This window comes from Wyeomyia smithii, chromosome 1, assembly GCF_029784165.1.
Source record: "Wyeomyia smithii strain HCP4-BCI-WySm-NY-G18 chromosome 1, ASM2978416v1, whole genome shotgun sequence".
Taxonomy (NCBI): domain Eukaryota; kingdom Metazoa; phylum Arthropoda; class Insecta; order Diptera; family Culicidae; genus Wyeomyia; species Wyeomyia smithii.
The window spans coordinates 49,724,200-49,737,136 of record NC_073694.1 but is presented as its reverse complement, the minus strand read 5'-3'; the positions used below and the strand labels follow the sequence as shown (position 1 = coordinate 49,737,136).

Genomic DNA, 12,937 nt, shown 5'->3' with positions numbered 1-12,937 from the left:
GCTTATTTTCCGTCGGTCTTGTTCCGTCACTGTTGTGGCCAATCACCGACGCCCAGGGAGGCAACTCCACACCCAGGACCCTAACTCACGACCCGTTTATTAACGGACCGGCGCCAACGGCTTTACTTCCTCATGCGATGGAAGGCGTGATCCCAGAGATTTTTTCGCCTCAGAAAATCTCCCGGTGTCGGCTAGGATTGAATCTAGACCAGTTGGGTTGGTTGTGAGTGGATCACGCCACCTCACAACCATCGACACCTATGTCGGCGGTGGGATTCGAACCCAGGCGTCGAGCGTGGTTGACGGAGACGTTACCAACCACACTAGGCCCCCGCTCTGATAACTAAATAATTATAAGACATAAAAATAAGCTTCCTTCGGTAAACTCATGTGTTTCATTATACTGAAAAACATCGTAGAACATTGAAAAGTTTTAGAAAATCACTAGAAAAAGTTATATAAAAAAAATGATTTTAAGGGGCACTCTTAAGAAAACTTCACAATAGTTCATTTAAATTGGCAGATAGAAATATGGTGTCTTCGACAAAGCTGTTTCATATAAAATGTGCTAAAACTCTACTCAGCAAAGTAGATTTTTATATGCAAAAATAAAAAAAAATAAATTCGTTTCTCTCTTTTGGGTAGATTAATCACAAAATTCTAACTTTCATAAAATGCAAAATAATTAACAAAACAACTTTGCTGAAGACACTATGGCTCCAAAATAATTTTTTTCTGAGTGAAAAATAATTAGTGTGAATTAGTGCATTATTTAAGTAGATAAAAATATACGAGATATAGATTTAAGTAGATTTTTTAAGTTATTATTAGTAGATATTTTATTATAAGTAGATATAAGTAGATTATTATTATTAGTAGATATAAGTAGATTATTTAAGTAGATAAAAATATTCCAGATAAAAATATACGAGATAAATAATATACGAGATAAAAATATACTTCCTTTGAAGACATTGTTTATTTTATTATAGCAAACAATGTTATAGAACATTGAAAAATTGTAGAAAATCGCTACTAAAAGTTATATGAAAAAAACTGATTTTCAGCGGCAATCTGTAGAAAACTCCACATAAGTTCATTCAAATAGGCAGATAGAAGTATGGTGTCCTCAACAAAGTTGTTTTTTATAAAATTCGCTATAACTTTGCCGAAGACGATGAATTTTTATATGTAAAAATGTAAAAAGTAAAATTCACTTTTCACTGTTAAGTGGATTGATCATTATACTCAAATACAAATCGCAAAATATGACCGCGAAAAGTCATGTTGTACGACCAAAAGTTGACCAAGATACACTGTTGCGTGATGAATGATGAGACGTATATCAAAGCAGACATTAAGCAGATTCCTGGAAACCTGCACTTGACGACCAATGATAAGTTTGATGATTCCAAGAATTTTGAGACGCAGAAGGTCTCGAAATTTGCCTAGAAGTTTCTGATTTGGCAAGCCATTTGCTCATGCCATTTGGCATCCTGTCACTACTCCAAGAAGGTGGCGAACAAGACGAACGGAGTCAATTCTATGCCGAAAGAGCTGAACCCCCTAAACACTTCGTGACTGCGCCTGATCGAGAAGTACTGGGCCATTATGAAAGGACACATTCTAAACCAACCTAAAGATGTGAAGAATGTCGAAGAAATGAAGACTAATAATGCATTGAAAATGAAGAGTGGAACTGAAATCTAAACGGTCGATTCTGAAGTTCAAACAACATTTATTTGACACGGCACACTACAAATTAATGTTTCAAGGAGCCAGTTAAGTCTAATGCCTATCGATTCTGAAGTCATGCCAAATCTTATGGCTGGAGTTAGGACTAAGGTTAGAGCACTTGGTTATACAGGTGAAATGAAATAAATGAATGATGCCAAAACAAGCTCCTATTGTTTCTCTATACTCTTAGAAGATTTGGTGGCAATCGGATGAAAACTCGAATCTTGAGATTGAATTTTGGCGGTGCAGATTTTAAATGAAACATCTTTTATAGGAAAAAAATAATTTTCGAATTTTGTTCAGTAGAATCGTTTGCATCAAAATATTGACTTTTTTCAGGTGGGGGACGCTGGGCGAGTTAGCCGACTTGGATACCACATCATTCACAGCAGCACCTTCTTAGGGAACTTGATGTGTGAAAAGAACTTCACCCCGGAGTTCACTTTATTCGTGGAGGAAATAAGAAACGAAGTGCCCTGCCAATCGTTGCCATCCAGGGTGAGATAGGTCTTGACGTCCATCACCACTACAAGGACTGGAGCGAGGCACGCAGCGATAAAGCATTCTTTGAACCTATTGAATATGCAACCTTGGGTACAACAGATCGAAAGCGGAACAACCTGAAGACACAAAAGGAGCAGAAACAAACGGCTGAGCAAAAATCGCGAGCCAAAACCGGAGTCTGGAAGCTATGCCATCGGATTGTGCAGAAGATGGACGATGAAGTTTATGCAAACTAATGTCTTCCGGGACCACAAATTTCCGGGACCACAGACAATCTTCTCCTGGGGATTGAAGTCGGCGAGTTTCTTTGTAAAAGGAACAATAAATGCCGATATCTATCGAAAGGAGTGTCCGAATTCGTTTTACTTCAAATGAAAGTCCTTTTTTCATAATAGACTTGTTTAAATTTCAACTTTTTTTCGCATTTTTTTCATATTTGGAATTTGTAAATTTGGTTCAATCTGTAAATATTGCAAATATTGTAAATTATGCCTGCGTGGTTCTCTAAAACACAAAAATTCCGCTTTCCGTTTTATTCTTTAACTGTCAATTACAACTGAATATGACTTCAAACATAAGTGATCGTTTTAATCGTTGTTTATAGCTTTCTAAAATCCCTCAGAGATAATGAACTCTGCTATCGTTGGCTCTCGCCGTTCGTAACTGAATAGTATCCTACGTGGAGTTCGATGATTCCTCTAATATTTTCACAATTTATAACAAAGCTCAACTGTGAATGCTATCTCCCTATAGAACCCCGGGAGATTACATGCCCAAGTCGACAATGTGTGAAGCTTTTCCAAGCCCGTCTGCCTAGCCGTCGGTTAGAAAGGAAAAAAAGAAGCAAAAACCATTTTTCATTTCATTTTCACATGTTACCAACCAAAAACCCTAGCTGCCTGTAAAGCCCAAACGCCTATGCTTCTCCGGTTCCGATCCGGCGTCTTAGTGTGTAAACAACAAATACGTCCCTAAGCGTTCATTTTCCGGCCAACCAACAAGGATCCGCCCGTACGGGGGCTTTCATTTCATACATTTTACCATTCGGCTTTTTTGGTGTTCGGCATTCTACAAGTATCGGAAGCCCGCCGGGCAGCATCAAAAATTAATTTCTGTTACGAATGCTGCAGACTGAGGTCTGAGTTCTGCTGGAGTTTCAGGCACATTTCGGGCTTGAGTTGGAGCAGAGCACATTTCCTCCCTGGAGCCAGTTTCCAGTGCGATAGTCAAATCGACATATACACATAGATGCGAATGAGAAAGAAAAATTTAATAAAATGTACATTCATGCCAGAATGCGTTTCATTCATTCATCATCCCTGTCTGTCAGCCTTCAGCTCAGGAGGGTGACGAGATTGAGTTGAGTGGTTTGCACTCCGTGTGTCACTCCAAGTGGTCGCAAGACGGATGTGACTACAATTGGGTGGAGCGTGAGGGCAGTTGTACTGCTGAAGAGATACTCGGAATGAAAGAAAGCAAACTATTTTTTTTCCGTTCGAGAATTACTCGAGTTTTCTGAATAGCATGATGTACACTACACAGTTATATGTAACATCGGATACTGCAAGATATACGATCATTTAAAATGGAATATATATCTTTATAGATTTGTCCTTTTCAAATTCTATACAAAAAATTAACTAGAAATTGATATGTAGACGATAATGTTTTATCGTTTTATCATTGGTGTTTTACTGTTCGAGGAAATACAGCATTCGAAAAAGCGCAAGGGATATTTTATGCATACATCCGATTTACACTACAAGCCGAAAAACAACATACTACACTTAGGTCGAGAAGCACATTTTCTGTTCTTCCTTACTACAAAGGTTGTTTGAGGATGAAAAGTTATCTTTCGTTTGGAAATGTCCTTATACACTCACATTGGATTATATGCTTATTTCCAAATGAAATGGTCTTTTCTTATGAGTTATTGTGAACTCTGTTTCGGATATTTTGTGCTACAAAGATTACAATACTGTGTATGTCTTTTCAAGCACTATTCTGCAGAGCATCGTACCAAACTATGTCAATGGGTTTAGTTGGAGAAACTCTATGACATTCCAATCTTTGCTTACGGGAATCAACTGCTTTTGAATACAACAACAAAAAAAGTTTAGTGAACAAGAAAAATAAATTATGGATGATAATTTTATCCATCAAAGCGATTAACTTTACGATGCAAAACGGGCATCATAAAACGTCGATTAACTGGTTGCTCTACAGCGGATTACAGCCAGCGCAAGCGAGCAATGGTTCAATCCGTGAAATCGCACAGAAAATGACATTCATAAAAACTTGATCGTCCGCCGAATGACGCCCGTTGTCGTATTCACGGGAATTTTCTTCGCAGTAACGACTGCCCTCCTATCTCGGTGCCATTTGTGCGGATGAAGCATTATGATACCGGGAAATGACTTGTATCTTTCACTAACTTTTCTAACTTCACTAATTTGTTACGCCTTTTGTTACTGTTATTCAGTGATGACTATGAATGTGTATTGAATCTTGCAAAAAAAAAAAACTGTTCAATAGTGTAGCTAATTATCTTTCATAGACTAGCAATTGAACAAATTGACTGAGATTGGTCGTGCATATAAAAAATCGTAGATAACAGTGCACCTGTCGGACGGACTTTCACACTTACCGTAATCTCTTTTGCAAAACTTGCTTAGGTTTAGCCGCTTGGTGCCGATCTTGCATTTTCCGCACTCTGAAACGAAATAAAAAAAAGTAATGTAAAATTTCAACGAAAGCTTTCCATGGTATAAAAATAATGTTAGATTAGTTTGTGGACAGCGTATTTTTGTATTCGCAGGAGAGCAAAGAATAAAAGTTTGATTGACTATAAAGAGGGCTTCTCGAAGCTATTGAGGATTGCAACGATTTTGGTCAAAAGTTGGTTCTGAAGCGTTTTCTTCTTGTTAAATAGCAGCTTGACTAGACTTTTTGTTTTTGTCATCACGGAACAAAAATATGGTGCATTTTCGAAGTAAACCAGAAAAATCTTAAATGAATATGTTGTACAGGACTGAACTTAAGACTGAACTTCGAGACAAACCTTTTCTCTATCAAATTTTAATCAGTTGAAAATTATAAAACTAAAAGCGAACAATTTTGTAACGAAATCATTATACTAAGACTATTGAATGCTTTTTCTATGTCTAGAAGAGCAGTTCCACTGGAGTAATCTTCAGATGATCATCTTCAAAAATTGAATTTTCGTTAATGTATCACTTCATCCTGTTACGGATAATTCTTCCAACAGCCCATCAATCCGGTGATCGTAGACAGGGATCATTTTTCAAATTAATTTTATGTGTAGTAACTACAAACCATTTGAAGAGAAACTAACATGAAGGAGATTCTCTTTCACTGCGAAAACAACTGCTCTCACACTACTGGGTAAAGCGACGCACTGGCTTGCAGAGAGCAGCGAATCGTGTGTATCTGAGAAGCATGCAAAAAACACTGCGGTGATTTCTAAAATATCACTTCAGCGAGAAAATTAACTGGTGTGAGCTTTTTTACATGAAAGGACTACACAACCAAGCTCACTGCATTGCTTTTACTATCAAATGAGGAGATCATCTAGGTAGAAAAATATATTGCTCTGCATCTAAACTGTCAAAAAATCCAGCCGCCCGTCAAGCATGGTTGCTCTTCGATTGCTATCGAATTTATCTCAGCAGTGCACACCACGGCGTACTAGAGTGATTCGTGGTGTAAGCAGAAAAAGTGCTGGATTTTCTGCGAGCAGCAAAAACAGAGCATGAAAGAGAAAAAAGTCTTGTGCAAAAAATTGCTACAGGCAATGCTCATGCTGGACAAGAAGTGAACGGTTACACCCAAAACAAACGGAGAAGATTTTGTTACTTTAGAGCAGCGGTTCTCAACCTGGGGTACGCGTACCTCTAGGGGTACGCGAGAGCCTTCAGGGGGTACGCGAAAGAAAAATCAGTAATGGCGGACGAAGCAATGTTTTTTTATAAAACTTCAGTTATTGTTCAAACTTGCTCTCAAAACATGACTGCAGCAATGAAACAAACTATAGTCCAATTTGAAACCTGGTCTAGACTACCACAACGTGATCTACCACTACTTTCTCCCACTCTGCGAGGACAGTAGAAGCCAGGGGGTACAATTAATTTGGAAAATATTGCCAAGGGGTACGCGGACAAAAAAATGTTGAGAACCGCTGCTTTAGAGCAATATTTTATTACTTTTTGTGTTTAATGGCCGCACATCAGACAAATGGAGGAAGGCGTCGTACATAAATTACGTAACGCATGAAGGAGGGGGGGGGGAGAGGGGTTGAGTCTGCCAATATTGCCAATGTTGCTACCGAAAATATGTTTTCTAATGTCAACTGCTTGGGGCCTATTACGGCAGGTAATCTTTCTTTTCTGCAACAGGCAATGTTCAATCTTATGAACGCCATGTTGCAGGCAAATTCCATGTTTGAAGCAAATGAAATTGGAACAAATTTTACACTTAAAATTGTTTCTAATTTAAAATTTAGCAATGATTTTAAATAAAACAATCAAAATTTTAATTTGGAATGCTCGCTCGTTGAAAGCCGAATGAGAATGAGCTTTTTAATTTTTAAACAGTAAATAATGTGCACATTGCAATTATTACTGAAATATTTTTGAAACCTAACATCAAACTACAGTCAAATCCCTCTATTACGACAATTTATATAGCGACAAATCTCTCTATAGCGACATTCTCAATGATCCCTTCTACTCTATATTCATAAAAATTATTCGTTTTATTGCGACATTTCCCTATAACGACGGTCCCCTGCGATGTCGCTATAAAGCGATTCAACTGTAAATTATGATCCCAATTACGTGGTTCATAGATATGATAGCATTCAGGGTTCCGGCGTCGGAGTTGCAATTGTTATTCATCGCCGAATCAAACATCGTGCTCTTTCCCATCTTGAGACAAATGTTATTGAAACTTTGTAAATTGAAGTTCAAACTGAACTTGGGATTTTATTTATTGCCGCAGCATATTTACCATTCCAATGCACACGTGAGCACAAAAATTATTTCAAAGGTGATTTACAAAAACTCACCAGAAATCGTTCAAATTTTTTTATAATCGGCGATTTTAACGCTAAACATCGATCATGGAATAATTTTTAAAAGTAATTCCAATGGCAAAAGTTTATTCAATGATTGTTCTTCAGGATACTATTCTATTTTGTCTCCGAATAGTACTACATGCTTTTCTTTTGTAAGAAACTCATCAACAATTGATTTGGTGCTAACAGATCAAAGTCATGTATGTAGTGATTTGATCACACATGCTGACTTTGATTCTGACCATCTTCCAATAACTTTTTCTTTATCACATGAATCAGTTTTAAACCCTATGAGCTCTGTTTTTAATTATAACAAGGCTAATTGGGAAAGATACACAACTCATATTGAGAATAATTTTAATAATGAGCTTGATTTGCAAAACGAAGTAAATATTGATTCCGCTTTGGAAGCATTGAAATGTGCAATTGTTTATGCCAGAAATTATTCTGTTCCAAAGGCTCAAGTGAAATTTGATACACCAATAATTGACGAAAATCTTCAACTTCTAATTCGTTTGAAAAATGTCCGCAGACGTCAATATCAACGTTCTCGTGACCCAGTTTTTAAAATTATTTATAAAGATTTACAGAAAGAGATTAAACATAGATTTACTCTTCTGAGAAATCAAAATTTTGAGACTAAAGTTGAAAAATTGAAACCATATTCAAAACCCTTTTGGAAACTGTCGAAGATTCTTAAGAAACCCCCAAAGCCTATTCCAGTTTTAAAAGATGGTGAGTCCACTGTGTAACAGGTATTTCAGTTGTGAACAATTACACCATGCCGCAGAATGCTTCGAATTATAAAGGACCATCTATAGACCATGTAACCATTTTTTACTCGCTTCGTAGTCAATTCTCCAAATAAATCTTGCAACTTTAGACTGCTGCTGCCGCTCTTTCGAAATGGGGAATCCTTTACAATGCAGCTGCTGCTTGCACGGAACATTACGGTGGATCGTGGAAGCTTCTCTAATCGAAACACCACTTTTTATGGGGACGGGACACAAGGCATATGGATGCTAGGCATATGGATGTTAGGTATAGTATGCTAGGCATACAGACGCGAGGCATGATGGATGTGAGGCATAATGGATACGAGGCATACTGCCAAAAGGCATAACGGACGCGAGGCCGAATGGACACAAGGCCGAATGGACGCGAGACCGAATGGACGCGAGGCCGAATGGACGCGAGGCCGAAAGGACGCGAGGCCGAATGGATACGATGGATTGATGGAACGAATGGATACGATGTTGTACGATCGCATGAGATCCAATTATGTAGTTCAGGTGTTAATAGATTCCTAAAGAGTTTAAGTTGGGTATAATACTTTTCTTGAAATCATACGGCGAAGACGCATAATCGAGGGCAAGGAAACGAGGCGGCACTAAGCCACCGTGGTTTCCGCAGTCCGAGCCGGCCGCCGACCCGCCGTCGGAAGCGGCGGCCTCTCGCACCCAAACGACTGATCTACTGGTTTGCTAGGTCTACTCAAACAGAGTTTTCTTCCCTTAGTTAAGTCCGAACGAGCGGTAGCGAGTAAGGACAGCATTCGCTCGAACAGTGAGTCGGCCGAAGGGCGCGAGTGTATTGCTTTCCAAATGACACTTTGAAGCGAAATACATGTTATTGAAAGAAGGTTGTACCTAAATAGACATCCGATTTAAGATCTGTTTTTTTCAAAAGATGGGTAAAAGGATGCTAATATGTGGACAAACTCTTAGAATTTTGATATTTGGCCTCAAAACAAAATGGCGTCGAAAAAACCACAAAAATTACCGGTTTCTCGAAAATTCAAGATGGCGCCATTGTTGCCCCTTGAGTTGAAATATGTTCAAACTCAGGGAAATTTATTTTCGCATCAAACTTCATCAAAAAATCATACATAGGAGCCAAGGCAAAAAAATTGTTGCACTGTGTACTTGGAAAAAGAAAGTTGACAGTTTGTTGAAGCTTTCACGCCTTTGCATGAAAGAAAACTACTTCACATTTCGTGGTAAATTTTACAAACAGACTAAAGGGGCACCAATGGAGAATCCTCTTTCTCCCTTTCTATGTGAGCTCTTCATGGCAAATATAGAAAGTACATTAGAGAAGACGAACATCTTACCGATTCGATGGTGGAGGTATGTGGATGATATTTTTTGTATTTTGAAAAGGGCGGATCTTGAAACTTTTTTCATATCCCTTAATAATACCCATAAAAATATAAACTTCACAATTGAAAAAGAACTGAAAAACAGACTCCCTTTCTTGGACGTCGTTGTAGTCAGAAAGTCTACGGACCTGGAATTTAAAATTTATCGGAAACCCACGAATACGAAACGGGTAATACCTAACACTTCAAACCATCCCTTCCAGCATAAAATGGCATCCTTCCATCATATGCTCCACCGCATGGAAAACTTTACCTCTAAGTGAAGTAGCCAAGCAAAAGGAACTGGAATATATTTTCGAAATTGCTAATCTTAGTGGCTACAATTAAAGTATCATTTAAGCCATTGTTGATAAAAAGAAGCGTGCTCAAATTCGGAAATCTTTTACAACACTCACCCCAATAACAGAAGATCTGAAAAGGGTAGCCGTTGAATATGACGTTAACTTGACACGCCCACTTCGTTCAAAATTTAGGAAATTTGGGATGGATATTGTCTACACTAGTAGAAATACCCAACTCAAAACAAAATTGGGGTCTACCAAAGACCCTATTGATACCCTGAACAAAGCTGGAATTTATAAAATTGCATGCAGTCACTGTGACATGGTTTACATTGGACAAACTAAACGTAACCTAGGGATACGTTTCAAAGAACATTTCGCAGAAGTGACAAAAGCAAGTAAAGTTTCAAAAAATGCCCCACCACACCTTTTCAAATCAAAAGTGGCTGAACATATTTTTAACGAGGAACATCCACTAACTTCGGATAACATTCACCTCCTCCGCCCCGTTAATAATTTATGGAAATTAGACGTAGCTGAAAGTTTAGAAATTTATAAACAACACTCATGCACGCTTCTCAACAAAGACGCAGGTAATCACCCCTCATGGCTATTCAATCTGCTTCCCAAAAGCCCCAGACATGGTACGGTAAACAATCGACCGCATAATTCCCTACCTAACTCCAATTGAGAGTGCTAAATTTTCATTTTTACATACTACAAATAAAAAACAGGATTTACGCTTTGCTCTTTACCAGTCCACATAAGCACTGAGGAAGACTGTATGTCACAGTCGAAATATATATTTGCGCGGACTATATATTGAAATTCATATTTATTTCCAAAAAACTTTCTAGTAGAGTATAACGGAAACCGATAACTATTTCTTTGATTTCTCAATCACTCTGCTAAGAGGTTCGGTATAGATTTTCTAAATTCGACTCCCCTCCCTCTTTTGTGAGGGAGGGGTCCCATACAAATGAAACTCAAATTTCGCACAGCTCAAGAACCAATCAAGCAAATATAACCAAATTTGGCAAGTCAATGTTTCTAGGTGTAACAAACATGTCCATAATGTTCCGATACCCTTCCTTCTTCTGGCATGTCTCCAAATACCATTTCGAAATCCAAGATGGCGACTTCCAGTTTCTTAAAAACAGCGGCAAATGATCAAATACCCCTTAATATGCGTATTTCCGGAATTGTTATGATGCACTGAAGCAACAAATCGACCTATCAACCTCAGACAACATTTTGAATTGCAAGAAGGCGACTTCCGGTGTCTGGAAAACAGCCGAAAATGACCAAATAACACTCAATATGAGTGTTTCTTCAACCAGATTATCGCTCAGAGGCCAGAAATTGTCTTCTAATGCCATTTTGAATTTCAAGATGGCGACTTCCGGTTTCTGAAAAACAGCGGCAAATGACCAAATACCACCCAATATGGGTATTTCCGGGATTGTTACGATGCACTGAAGCCACAAATCGACCTCAGACAACATTTTGAATTGTAAGATGGCGACTTCCGGTGTCTGGAAAACAGCCGAAATTGACCAAATACCACCCAATACAAGTGTTTATTCAACCTGATTGACGCTCAGAGGCTAGAAATTGTTTCCAAATGCCATTTTGAAATCCAAGATGGCGACTTCCGGTTTCTGAAAAACAGCGGCAAATGATCAAATACCCCTCAATATGCGTACTTCCGGAATTGTTATGATGCACTGGAGCCACAAATCGACCTATTAATCTCAGACAACATTTTGAAGAAAGCGACTTCCGGTGTCTGGAAAACAGCCGAAAATGACCAAATAACACCCAATATGAGTGTTTCTTCAACCAGATTAACGCTCAGAGACAAAAAATTGTCTTCTAATGCCATTTTGAAATCTAAGATGGCGACTTCCGGTTTCTGAAAAACAGCGGCAAATGACCAAATATAACCCAATATGGGTATTTCTGGGATTGTTATGACGCACTGAAGCCACAAATCAACCTTAGACAACATTTTGAATTGTAAAATGGCGACTTCCGGTGTCTGCAAAACAGCCGAAAATGAACAAATACCACCCAATATGAGTGTTTCTTCAACCAGATTGACGCTAAGAGGCCAGAAATTGTTTTCAAATGCCATTTTTAAATCCAAGATGGCGACTTCCGGTTTCTGAAAAACAGCGGCAAATGATCAAATACCCCTCAATATGCGTATTTCCGGAATTGTTATGATGCACTGAAGCCACAAATCGACCTATCAACCTCAGACAACATTTTGAATTGTATGAAGGCGACTTCCGGTGTCTGGAAAACAGCCGAAAATGAACAAATACCACCCAATATGAGTGTTTCTTCAACCAGATTGACGCTAAGAGGCCAGAAATTGTTTACAAATGCCATTTTGAAATCCAAGATGGCGACTTACGGTTTCTGAAAAACAGCGGCACATAACCAAATACCACCCAATATGGGTGTTTCCGGAATTGCTATGATGCACTGAAGCCACAAATCGACCTCAGACAACATTTTGAATTGTAAGATGGCGACTTCCGGTGTCCGGAAAACAGCTCAAAGTGACCAAATACCACCCAATATGAGTATCTCTGGAACGAAAATGAAGCTGAAAATTGACTTCAGACACCATTATGAATTGTAAGATGGCAACTTCCGGTTTCTAAAAAACAGCCAAAAATGGCCGATTTCCATACAATATGAGTATCTTCGGAACCAGAATGATACACAGGAGCTAGAATCGACCACATTTTGCATTCGAAGATGGTGACATCCGATTTCTGGAAAACAGCCGAAAATGACCAAATAACACCCAATATGGGTGTTTCTTAAACCAGAATGATGCTCAGGGGCCAGGAATTGTCTCCAAATGCCATTTTTAAATCTAAGATGGCGACTTACGGTTCCTGAAAAATAGCCCAAAGTGACCAAATACCACCCAATATGAATATCACCGGATCCAGAATGATGCAAGGAGCTATAAATTGACCTTAGACAACAGTTTGATTTGAAAAAATGGCAACTTCTAAGAAACAGCTGAAAATAACCGAATACTACTACATATGAATATGTCCGTAATCGAAATGATGTAGAGAAGCCAAGCATTGACCCTGGACACCATTTTGAATTAGAAGATGACCACTTTCAGTT

At 38.5% G+C, this 12,937-nt stretch overlaps 1 protein-coding gene across 2 annotated transcripts in view; it reads right to left on the bottom strand.

Moving 5' to 3' along the window:
- LOC129729264 (netrin-B-like) overlaps window positions 1-12,937 on the bottom strand; it is a 250,740-nt gene that overhangs the window by 13,736 nt on the left and 224,067 nt on the right. For both annotated transcript variants that reach the window (XM_055687786.1, XM_055687778.1), the window contains exon 5: window positions 4,889-4,954. In XM_055687786.1, the coding sequence (XP_055543761.1) occupies window positions 4,889-4,954 (66 nt within the window). The remainder of the gene's footprint in view (window positions 1-4,888; window positions 4,955-12,937) is intronic.